This window comes from Haliotis asinina, chromosome 16 (genome assembly GCF_037392515.1).
Source record: "Haliotis asinina isolate JCU_RB_2024 chromosome 16, JCU_Hal_asi_v2, whole genome shotgun sequence".
NCBI lineage: Eukaryota > Metazoa > Mollusca > Gastropoda > Lepetellida > Haliotidae > Haliotis > Haliotis asinina.
Window position 1 is genome coordinate 1,455,543 of NC_090295.1, and position 13,267 is coordinate 1,468,809.

Here is a 13,267-nt window from a genome sequence, read left to right on the forward strand (position 1 = left end):
ACTGTTCATATGATACAACAGCTGTTGTTAATGCATGTATAAGTCCCTACAATGCATTGTGCATTATTTTGTCTGTCTGGAAGATGGTCTAAATTATCCTCTGAATTAATTGTCTGACTTTTTACATACCTTGATTTCACTGTCATTGTTACTTGACATCAATATATGTGCAGTTCTGAGTATAAGAAGTTAATTTTTGCAGTTACAACAATTTCAGGGTATTCATTGGGAAAATGTTATGAGCAAAAACATATGAATGGAATTTGACCATAGGGACTAGGGTGATGGGGTATCTAAGAGGTTAAACACTTGCTCGTCATGCCCAACTCCCAAGTTTGATTCTCCACATGGGTACATGTGAAATACATTTCTGGTGTCCCACATAATCTGTTATCATCCTATCTTTTATCCGTTATCACAATGTTGTCTTTGTGTCTAAATTCTCAAATTTTGTAATAATATTTCTCTCATTTTGCAAGCAGATTTTAGGATTCGGCAATCCCTGAAGAATCTCTGACCCCTGAAGGTCCGGGGTAAAATAGGCCTTCAGCAATCCATGCTTGCCACAAAAGGAGATTGTGCTTGTATGAGGTGACTTATGGGATCGGGTGGTCAGGCTTGCTGACATGTCATCGGTTCTCTTTTGTGCAGATCAATACTTCTGCTGTTGATCACTGGATTGTCAGGTCCAGATTCAATCCAGATTATCCCCGCCATTTACATGGAATATTGCTGAGTGTGGCACAAAATAAAACTGACTGACTCACTCACTGAAACATCTCAGTGGGGTTGGTTATTGATGGCCCTGGTATGTTATTTATTGTTTAACACCTCATTCCCCACTATTTCAGCTATACAGGTCAGGAAATAATCGGATCTGGACCAGACTTTCCAGTGATCAACATATGCATCAACCTACGCAATTGGGATATGATTGCATGTCAGCCAAGTCATCTGAAAATCAATTCTAACCTGGATCTTTAGCAGTGGGTGGCACCACTGACTTATCACAGAAGACATGACAGAGTTCGGAATCACTTGTTTCACTGTCTATTGAGCAGTTTAAATGATAATGGCATGCTTATTGAAAACTGCATAGGCCTGTAGAAACACTGAGGCAGGTGAAAAGTCAGAGTGATCATGCCATCAACCACTTGTTTGACTTTGCAGCCTCATCCCATGTGGAGATCACATCAATGAAGGCACTATTGTGATAGGAGAATATCACCATCACTAAAGATGGTTGGTTTACTGACAAGCAAGGATGAGTTGAGCACTGACCCGACCCAGAACTTCCTATTGCGAGCAATCAACTGCTACACCGACCACACAAGACACACTTGCTCTACCTTTCACAAACCAATTGGATTTGCTTATTGCCATGCACTGCCAACTTCTCGTAAACGCATTCTCTGCACTGGTGCAACTTATCCTTGTTTGCCAGTACCTTTTAAGGCATGTAAATCAAGCAATGGCAAGAGGCTGATAAATCATCTCCATCATGGCAAGGCTGACAGTTGCGCCATATTCTGAGGCTGCTTCAACAGGCTTGAGAAAAACCTGATTAGCAAGATGCTTGGTCATCATAAATGTCATCACTGACCAAACTGTCCACACACTGTGCTCTGATGACGAGAGATCATCACAAGGACAGATCCATCAACAAATGTTTCAACCTGCTTTTCACACTTTTCTAATACAAGTTAAATGCCAAACTGTCCACATTAAACAAGGCAACCATAATTAAAGTCAACAAGTCACAACATCTTAACTCGAGTGTTTTATTCACAAAATATGTACACTTATTTACACCTGAGAAACTATCTACCATTTACAAAAAAGCACTGCTGCTAGAAGATACTGCACACCATCCTGAAATATCAACACTTCTCAAGTATGGAAACCTGCACAAAAATTCCTGGAAAACTTCCTTAACAAAAATCTTGAGAAACTTGTATCATCTTAAAGATTCTGTTTCTGTTTTTTTCTTCCCCCTCTTGTTTTCACTCAACACACTTTTGATGATCTGTTGTCTGAATTTTTTTGTTGAAAAGTTGCATATTTTTTTTTTTATTTTCATACTTTTCGTAAGTATTTTTGACATTTCTGATGGAAATGACCCCAATGGTTGACAAAGTGCCCCCCCTCACTCATACACTCACTCACACATATTTACATCTTTCATATCCAACAAAATATGTACATCATCACAAGTACTCATGTACATATAAAACACTAGCTGGAAACAACTGTGCCACAAATATGAATATTGCAAGTAGAATTAGTTTTTATATTCATAAATTTGCTTTGAATCACCTGATTTTTTACCAACATGGAATTCTTGGGTAAAAGTTCCCTACTAATCTTTTGGTATCAATAAAAAAATCCAAAGGATTTAGATAAAGCTGTTGAAAATGATTTTTTACATGGAAACCTGGTGAAATGATATGACTGATACATTGTCAGCTGGAAGTAGTCATCAGTGGAACAAGTCGAAAGACTGCTGCAGCACCAACATGTTCACCATGATGAAGCTCATCTCATGGAATGATCTCACACACTCATCCAGGGCAAGCTGGCAGTGGTGTGTGCAAACGAAAATGTTCAGTTTCAAATCTACAGGACAACAGAGATTATCCCTTACTCGAAACTTCTCTATGCCTCCAGAACAGATTCTGTGTTGAGAACATGAACTCAGATCTTTTATTCTGACTGGCTCTGGGTTCAGAACTAGATTTAGATTCATCTGGAATGATGTGGCGAAACTGCCGAATGTCTTCTCCATCGATGATCCTGATGAAATGTCTGGACTGGACCGTGTAGTCACATCTGTTGAATGTTCCGTGTTGAGAGTGAAGCAGCTAGCTGGTCTTGTCTTTTGAGAGGAGATGTACAATAAGTTCATATGTAGCCATCATGATTGCAGTGTTTGGGATTTGTCGGACGAGCTGTGTGACGAGGCCACGGTATAACCCTGTGTGACCCTCCTCCCTGGCTACCAACAGAATAGTCTGGACGAACGTGCGATACTTCCTGCCTTCTTGCCGTAGTCGAGTCCTGGCAACCTCTGTAATAAATATACTTCATATTACAAACCTTTGCAAATAGCATGTTTTACAAAGTTTAGTAATTCCAGCCACATGATATTGTGACAAAAAATGTGTTTCATGTACGTTGTTTTTAGTAAAGAATCTTTAGACATTAATGCTGAATCCTCTGCCAAATTTCTGTGATATCCACCTCTCCTCCAAACCCCTCAAGACCATCCCGTGTTCAGCAACTCACCTTGATGCTTAGTCTCTGAATATGTATAGTTTTGACAAACTCATTTAAATTAAAAAGACACCGCAGTGAGATGGAAGAACCAGAGGAAATCTGACTTGCTCCATTTAGGGCTCTAACATTGCAGTTAGGGCTAGGGACTCTACAACTCACCATGAGGGTATGCTATGGTTGTGGCACATGTTTTAGAGATGGCTCCAGCTGTCATGTACTTCAACAGACATGAGATTCCAGTTCCGTTGCACTCAGGGGGGTCATTCTTCATGAATTGGGCTTTCAAAGACTCGTAGATGAGGAAGTGAATGACAGTCTCGGTCACGCCAAAGTATGATGCTGTGATGCCTTTGTAGAACCCTCTCACACCATGTTCCTCGTAGATTACACGGATGCACTTCCGCCATGACAGGCTCCCCTCTCGTCTGAAACAGGAAGTCATGTTTCTTAACCTGGGTCTAGATACGACATATAATAAGATGATTTGTTTCAGTGGCATACTAGAAGTTGGTGCTATAGATGACAAGACATTATGGATGATCACTTCATCTTAATATGTTGTCATCTCAATAAAATGATTGTATGTTAAGAAACATCACAACATCTTGAAAGTCCAGCAGGTCTCACACATTTTCTCATTCGGTTATCTGTAGCTGCCTTCCAAAAATTTATTTGCTTTAAAGCAGACTCAATAGCATCTTCAGATTTAGTTTAAATACAGAATGATACTGTCTTAAACAAGCTTAACTCAACTCGGGATTTCAGACTTCTGCACTCCCTCTCAATAGTTATCAGTTTAGCTGCCCCTAATTTTGGCTTAAATTTAAGTTAAAAATTTCTTAAACAATATTTCTTAGGAGCCAGATAGAAGTCCAAAACACCCAAATCGTGGTATTTATTACACAATATACACAAGTGACATTCATTTTGCACAATAGTTACAAATATTAAAAAAACAAAAAACAGAGAAGCTTTTAACCCAAAGTGAAAAATACTGCCGTCACATACCACCTAAGACAAATTACCATTAACAGCCAAGTATGACAGGTTATGTGTTCCACAAATCAAACATACTGACAGATCATCGGAAAAAGGAAACCTATTTAGTGATCTCAGTTTCCTCTCACGTGGCACAAAACATGAGCAGGTAACAAGTACGACAAAAAGTATGTCACTTATTGATTAGAGACCACTGTCAACAAAGCCACCAGGACAGTATTTTATCTTCAGGCAGCAGGACTGGGCTTCCTGACACTCCCTAAGACTGGGCAGCCATATCTGTTGCATATGCCCTGGCTAACACTGGGAAGATTACTAAACAGTATATATTTCCTAAAACGTTAATCCCTTTAACGTAATCAGACTAGTAAAAATGATGATGATAACATTTAAAGATAAACTGTCATCCGATGCAAAATGGGTTTTGATTTGTCTTAGCCTTAGCTTCAAAAATGCTTTGTACAACAGGACCCTGCCTCCATTATGAAATACTATCACGTTAGTGATGTACTTCACAATACTGAAAGTGATCTTAACTAATGTCTCTACAAAATGTAAATGACTGAGGTAGTTCTACTCACTTCTGATCTAGCTGTAGCCTCGTCTTCACAAACCATATTGGGTTGGTAGCAGTACTGGCACAAAAACCTGCAGTGCAAGAATAGACAGTCCATCAATTACTGACCAAATCAACTTATCAAACTTTCCAGATATGCAAATATCTACATAATCAGCGAAAGCTTACACCACTTATGTTTCTCTCTCACAGAAAGCAATTATTATTGCATCATATTTCCAAAACTTTTTCATGTAAATCAAATTCGCAGCCAATGGCATATTTATGAACTCTCATATCTTCGAGTGACTGAGTATGGTTTTATATCATTTTTAGCAATATTCCAGCTATATCACGGCAGGGAAAACCAGAAACGGGTTTCACACATTGTACCCATGTGGGGAATTGAATTCGGGTCTTCCGTGTGACGAGCAATTACTTAAACCACTATGCTACCTCTCCACCTTCTTTTTATCATATCTGGAGATGTTTGACATGAAAATGACTGAAATGTTTTTCCCACTTTATGTTATCAAATGGAAATATACAGGGACTGGATTACACAGTGATTAATGCATGAAAGGTAACTGTAACATGGAAGGTTTTCAGGGACAAAACTATACCTAGTGGCAAACCATAACTTCAGCTATACCTAGTGGCAAACCATAACTTCAGCTATACCTAGTGGCAAACCATAACTTCAGCTATACCTAGTGGCAAACCATAACTTCAGCTATACCTAGTGGCAAACCATAACTTCAGCTATAGCTAGTGGCAAACTATAACTTCAGCTATACCTAGTGGCAAACCATAACTTCAGCTATAGCTAGTGGCAAACCATAACTTCAGCTATACCTAGTGGCAAACCATAACTTCAGCTATACCTAGTGGCAAACCATAACTTCAGCTACAGCTAGTGGCAAACCATAACTTCAGCTACACCTAGTGGCAAACCATAACTTCAGCTATACCTAGTGGCAAACCATAACTTCAGCTATACCTAGTGGCAAACCATAACTTCAGCTATACCTAGTGGCAAACCATAACTTCAGCTATACCTAGTGGCAAACCATAACTTCAGCTATAGCTAGTGGCAAACCATAACTTCAGCTATACCTAGTGGCAAACCATAACTTCAGCTATACCTAGTGGCAAACCATAACTTCAGCTATAGCTAGTGGCAAACCATAACTTCAGCTATACCTAGTGGCAAACCATAACTTCAGCTATACCTAGTGGCAAACCATAACTTCAGCTATAGCTAGTGGCAAACCATAACTTCAGCTATACCTAGTGGCAAACCATAACTTCAGCTATACCTAGTGGCAAACCATAACTTCAGCTACACCTAGTGGCAAACCATAACTTCAGCTATAGCTAGTGGCAAACCATAACTTCAGCTATAGCTAGTGGCAAACCATAACTTCAGCTATACCTAGTGGCAAACCATAACTTCAGCTATACCTAGTGGCAAACCATAACTTCAGCTATACCTAGTGGCAAACCATAACTTCAGCTATACCTAGTGGCAAACCATAACTTCAGCTATACCTAGTGGCAAACCATAACTTCAGCTACACCTAGTGGCAAACTATAACTTCAGCTATAGCTAGTGGCAAACCATAACTTCAGCTATACCTAGTGGCAAACCATAACTTCAGCTATACCTAGTGGCAAACCATAACTTCAGCTATAGCTAGTGGCAAACCATAACTTCAGCTATACCTAGTGGCAAACCATAACTTCAGCTATACCTAGTGGCAAACCATAACTTCAGCTATACCTAGTGGCAAACCATAACTTCAGCTATACCTAGTGGCAAACCATAACTTCAGCTATACCTAGTGGCAAACCATAACTTCAGCTATACCTAGTGGCAAACCATAACTTCAGCTATACCTAGTGGCAAACCATAACTTCAGCTATACCTAGTGGCAAACCATAACTTCAGCTATACCTAGTGGCAAACCATAACTTCAGCTATGTCTCAAACGTTTTCTTCACAATTACCAAAAATGTCTTGTTTTGACAAGACAAGTGATAATCGGTGTCAGTCATGAGTTCAAAACAACAATTGTGTATTTAACAGTATAGACAAGCTGGCCTAGGTAAGTACACAGTGTTTTGCAAGGAACTTGAGACATGACAGGTTTGTGAGCTTTCTGATTAGGCTACTAACACTGAGTGGTAAGAAGTAATTAAGGAAACAAGAAAATATTTGTTTAATGCACCAAATAGCTTGATAATTCAAGGAAGGAATAAAAGGCATGTGGTTTGTTGTGCTGTTTTTTCATCAATCTGCCAAAATAACAGTGTCATGAAATCAAAGAGTGTGTAAACTCGCAGTTCTCGCACTACTTTCCAGCTCACAAAATGTTTCACATTAACAGTCTATGATGCCTTTCCAACATGTCTGGCTAACATCCTGACAGCAGCTGTGTATTATTACACCACCACTTGACATACAATACTTGAGACTGAGTCCACAAACCTGCTGAAAGAGCTGATAGGATGTGGACAATTGGTGTATTGGGGACGAACTCCTGGTTCAGAGTGTGCTTGGCCTTGGCGTATGTGCAGAAATAAATCGCCCTGTAAATAAAATTCACAGTATTATTTCCTTATCTGTATTCAGACAATGTGATCACATGTAAATAAAATCCAATCCAATGAAATATCAAACAGAATTATGAATATAAAATGGACTGGAACAATCAAGACAATGTGATTTTTATTTGCTACATTTCACATACAGACATGTGTACACATGTTCACACAAAGCACACTGGCCCAGGCTTTTGTCATTACCTCATGTATTACCTAGCAAACCGCCCAACCCTAAGCAATGCACATCACTTGAAAGTGTGGTGCACATTTTCAACACCCCAAAAACATATCCATTACCCAGAAAAACACTGGAATTCACAAAATACACAAATTCTGAAAACTATCGAATCCTTTTTGTGGTGTATGTAACAGTGAATGCTGCTTGGTTGATATATAGTTTAAACTACCGTCAATGATCTGCAGACATACTGGTGGAATTGGAAGGTGCTGATACCTTTGTATCTTTCTAACTCTTTTGATTCCCAAGAGCATACAAATCCTACAAAACATGTTTAGTCTGATAAAAGGCTGATCAACCTGTCTTCTAGCAGCTGAAAGGAGATATGAAAATATGAACCTTGTCTTCTTCATACAGAACATTTTGGTAAGTATGGTGACAATTAATATCATATTCAAGTTGGGTTCAATGCTACTTTCAACAGTATAACAGCCCATAGTGGGATGTGCGAAGTGATACAGGCCTAGATATACATCATGCCCATGAACCCTGTCAAACCCACAGACATAACTGGGAATAACTGGAATTCAAATCTATGATCATAGTATTCTGTATACCCAAGGGAGACAACCCTGCATGGACAATTGCAGCACCAAAGGTGAGTACTGAGCCACCAAAATGGATATGAAGAAGAGAAAAAACATACATTCAAATGAGGAAGGAAGATGTTCAGATCAGCATGGAAATGAGGCTCTATTGACAAAACAATTACCAAACATAACATGGCCACCGTATTGCATACTAAATTATACCCTGCAGTTACAGAACCATGTGAAGTCCTCATTTGTTGTGATAACCTTGGCGCCAACTGTGAATGTATGTCAATAAACTTGTCATGGTCACATCTGGGTCAAGTGAGTCGGAATTCACGTGGTCTACTGGCAACAGTCACCTAACTATCAAGCTGATAAAACTGTTCCGTCAAATGACCTAAACCTCATTATGATTGGCATATGCACAGGAAGTTGTTTGAAACTCATTTCATCACCAACACATTAACAGATGTCTGAAAATTATGAAAAAAACTATTAAGGACTAATGACACTCCCTTGCTGATTACCATTCTTATCATGTTTGGTTTAAAACTGATTCTGGACTTGTGAAAGCAAACTAACTTTCTCACCAAGCTGTTCAAACAATGAAAAATATTCCTTTTCTAAATGATCACACACAATATACATAAACTGTAACCCTAATAAAGCAGTTGCTATGTCTAGAGCGACACTATCATATCCATTTAATATGAAAGTTCAACATGGGTTGTGGCCGGCAACAGCAGACATGTAGAGGGCAGTAGGCAACCTGAGCCTTCGCACATGGCCCAAATCATTCTTCTAAATATACATGCCAGTATTGCAGAGAACATATTGACACAGGTTGCCACAAGCATCCACCTGTGTAACTTGATCAGCACCGGCACGTCTACAGTCTATCTGTATGCAGTGCAACACACAATGCTCAATGTACAGGCTCACCTTGAAGCCTATGCAGTGCACTGATGACACAGTACACACAATAGGAAGGTCAGACAAAGATTTGAAATAGAAGTATTGTATTCTTTATTGTAGACATGCTTTGAATAATGACAATGGGCGCACTTATTAAGATCATATAACAATGTAAATGGTTGGGTAGGCAAAAAATCCAAAAAAATTCAAACTGTACTCCAAAGTTGATGAGACTACTTGTATTTCTGGTAACACAATTTTCCTCGCCAAAAACTGGCATTGTCAAAACATTCTTATATGTGCTTTGTATGACAAATACTAATACAGTGACACAGTGGGGACTTGGGACATTACCTAACTGGACTATCGTGTTTACCATTAGGCAGAATGCCATTTCTTAGCTAATTTCTACAGACCACAAATTATTAATTTCTAACCCTCAGAATGGCTTTTCAACCATCAAACGAAACTAATGAAAAGCATTGTTCCTAAATCCACTAAAAAAAGTCACCATCGGCTTTGCTGGATTATGTTAATATGTTATGAGAAAAAGTAACTCAAATTCTTGCTCCATAGTGTTTGTCAATGTGGCTAACAGTTAAGAACACTTGGTTTGTGAAAGACTTCAAATCATGGTGATGTGTTAGTTGTGGAGCTTGCTGTTGACAACAGCATCACCACAGCTGATACTGACCTTGATGGGGCAACGCCAACTAGATTCGGGCCAAGACCTTTGAATAAACCTCTGACTCCTTCAGTTTTCACTATGAACCTGAAGAATAAAAATTAACATTAACATTCCTTGCAAGTACACGTCATGACGCCATAATCAGTTTTGAAAAATAAATGTTGTAAGATACCTTACCCACTGAAAATGTCTTCAGAACTAGCATAATAGCACATGTCTGCCTTCCGTAAAGTGCAGTATGTTGAGAGAGGGCCAATTTCAAAACAACTATACCAGGACATTGCTACTCTGCAGTTTTACAGAAAAGTCAATGAGTATTTTAAAACAGCTCTTTGTAACATTTCAGCTAAAAACATGGGATAAGGTAGGAAAAATCTACCCTAAAATTTTGGATCTAATATAAAATACATCCTTTCTGCATCAAATTATCACTTAAACCAAGAGAAACTAGTCTGTGCCAAGGGCTAAATTGACCACCAAGTCGATCTCCATTTGCTCATGACAAATAGCCAAATTTGGGGATGAAAAACAAGTTGTTTGCACAGAATTCCACTTTGTTCCAAGCAGTCCAAGTGGAAACTTCATAAATCATGTTCAAGCTTGTTATTATTCACATATACACAGTATATTTTAACATATTTATATATTCAAGACATGGCATGTATGATCACACACTGGGAACTCTGCTTTCTAACCAGGGTGTCTTGTGACGGGTAACCTAATAAATATCATTATTTGATCTTCATGCACAAGGCACAACCGGTTGTAAGCTATGGTTAGGGAGGAGTCCTTGTTTAAATGTGAAATGTATTCATGCATTATATTAAAAAAAACCCTTAAAGTTCACAATATAGCATTGACATATTATATTATTATTAATTTAACATATACGACATGTGACATAAAAGCATGACTTATCTACAGTCTACACCAACAACTTGCAAATGAACATGTTCTGCCCACAGAGTGTTGTAACTTATTAAATCTTGATGATGCACCACACAAATATAATTCAAGCATAAGGTCATAAGGCCTACACTGTGACAGAAAATGTCTTAATAAACATAAAGATATCTAATGAATAATAAAATAAATCAAAGAGGCTTTTATGCAAAAGAAATCAAAATTCACATAATCTTTAACATGTTTGAACCATCAGTTCTTTCTTGTCCCTTCAGACAAAAGTGAACCACAATTGTGAAACATAGTGAACACTCTTTTGTGCAGATCTTGGACAACAATGAATGACGGTCAATGTCAAAGAAAAGCACTAATTCACACTCTCCAACCCATGCTGACAACGACCTCCTTTTCCTATAGGCTTGACATGCCTCAAATACTGGTAAACCACGTTGTATCAACTCTTTCACTTATTTCCACACCTACAGTTGCTAAGCGAGTTACTGCGCTATTTTTTCAAAAGTCTGATACAGGGACATGATTAACAATCTGACCTGTTGTGTAATTATCAATAGGGAGTGCTATCCCTTTGTCAATGTGGCTAACAGTTATAACAGCCTATATTGCTCAGAAACTGTAAATTGGTCAGAAAATAGCCTAATAGATTTCATTACACTTTGGTTTCAGACAAGTGAGTCACTTGGCAGACTGCCAATTTACCCAATCCCTTCATCATTTTTAAACCTGTGCGATTGTAACTTGATTACCACTTGACATGTGTGAACAAATCTAAATATACTGTAGCCTTGACCTGCTAAATGACGAACACAATTCATGCAGAGCGATGTAATCTGCCAGTATGTATACCCTTGCTGTCAAGTACACATTCCTTTTCCAACACCTAATCAAGTTGTATAAAATATCAACCATCCTTACAAACTAGGAGCCACTGTTGCATCAGACGTATACTATTGTCATCCCAGACAAGACAGATTAGGGTGGCCTTGCGAATGTTCAAGATCAAGTCACTCTCTTTCATCTCATGCATCTCAATCTGAATATCTCCACAGATTTGCAAAAAATTAATGTATCTAAAATGTGTTAATGTGCTGAAGACATGTTTTTTGTCAAGGCCGACATATATGTCGGTTATATTTCATTTCACGATTAGGAAACTATCATTCAACCAAGTGTAACACATGTCCATATATGTCAAGGTACAGACTGCAATTAGGTACAACTTGCAATTGAAGTTTCTACCAGTAGATATTGCGATTGGAGTCTCTGGTGGTCGAGTTTCTGATTCTACTAGTAGAGATTGCAATCAGAGTCTCCACTGAATTGTCAATTTCCAATTAAGCTGGTAGAAATGCTGATTTATCTGTGGGAATAATAATATGCATTTTACTCAGGTATAGACTGATTCCAGTTACAGATACATTTACTACAATATTCACACATCTTTCTTATATGAAACAGCTAACAATGAAGATAGCAACAGTACTAAACTTTATTGACATACGTTAGTTGTGGTTGTGTGACACTTTGTAGAACATTTTACTCCTTGATTTTTATGACATCTGTTAGTTATGCAGTCGCCCTTACAAGCATATACATTTGACCCTTGTGTCCATCTTGGGAGAAGGGGTGTAGGGCAATTCCCCACTTGGACATTACCCACCGAAGAATACTATTGCCTGGCCATTTCCCTACCACACTGGACAGCAGTGTTTTAATAATGATTACTGATTATTACATCTGAATGAATTCGAACTTCCTACTTAAAACTGAGACCTTGAGATGTAGGAGCTGGGGGAATTAAAGACCACATGCATTCAACATCTCATGGTAAACAATAGGAAAATAGTTAATCACTAAGTTTTTCCTAGCAACTAAAAGATCAAACAACAACCTAAAAACTGGATTTTTCCTACAACCAAGACCAGCATGTAAAGAAGGTGTGACATATTGTTTTATGTTTTCATTTTACAAAATATGAAACTAAATTTTGTTTTTCTAAATATTCACTGGCTTGCATAAGTGTAAAATTGCCATCTCTACCCTGACAGATTTGAGCTTCTACTGGCAGGGATTGTGTTTGTATAGGTTATTTTATATAATTAGAGTCTCTACCAGTAGAGACTCTGATTCTCTGATTGTACCAGGTTGCAATCTCTACCTTGACATATATATCATGATCATTGTGTTTGAAATTAAATGAAAATGTTTTGGAAATAATTTCTGATCTCATGACCTTGCTATTCGAATAACCCACTGCCTGAATTATTGTCATGTCACTGGTAAATAGGTTGATGAGCATACACCATGAAAATTGGTGCATGGGCATGAAAACATGCCTGTCCAGTGTCCATCACACACTGCGTCACACATACACAGATGCAAGATTGGGAAACGAGGGCTCCTTGAGTCCATATGAACGAAGAATCAGATGTATGACTGCAACACCTTATCAAAAGATAACTCTTGGCTTTTATTTTAGCAAAAGTAAACATTTTCAAATAATTTTTCACCATTTCTTGTGAAAATATCACAAA

General features: G+C 38.2%; 1 protein-coding gene across 1 annotated transcript in view; it reads right to left on the reverse strand.

Annotated features, from left to right (window-relative positions):
• Positions 1–1,767: 1,767 nt before the first annotated feature.
• LOC137268035 (solute carrier family 25 member 36-like) overlaps positions 1,768–13,267 on the reverse strand; it is a 31,250-nt gene continuing 19,750 nt past the window's right edge. The window contains exons 3-7 of the mRNA XM_067802535.1: positions 9,819–9,896; positions 7,323–7,423; positions 4,857–4,923; positions 3,436–3,701; positions 1,768–3,067 (exon numbers count right to left, since the gene is read on the reverse strand). Of these exons, the coding sequence (XP_067658636.1) occupies positions 2,862–3,067; positions 3,436–3,701; positions 4,857–4,923; positions 7,323–7,423; positions 9,819–9,896 (718 nt within the window). The 3' untranslated portion in view covers positions 1,768–2,861. The remainder of the gene's footprint in view (positions 3,068–3,435; positions 3,702–4,856; positions 4,924–7,322; positions 7,424–9,818; positions 9,897–13,267) is intronic.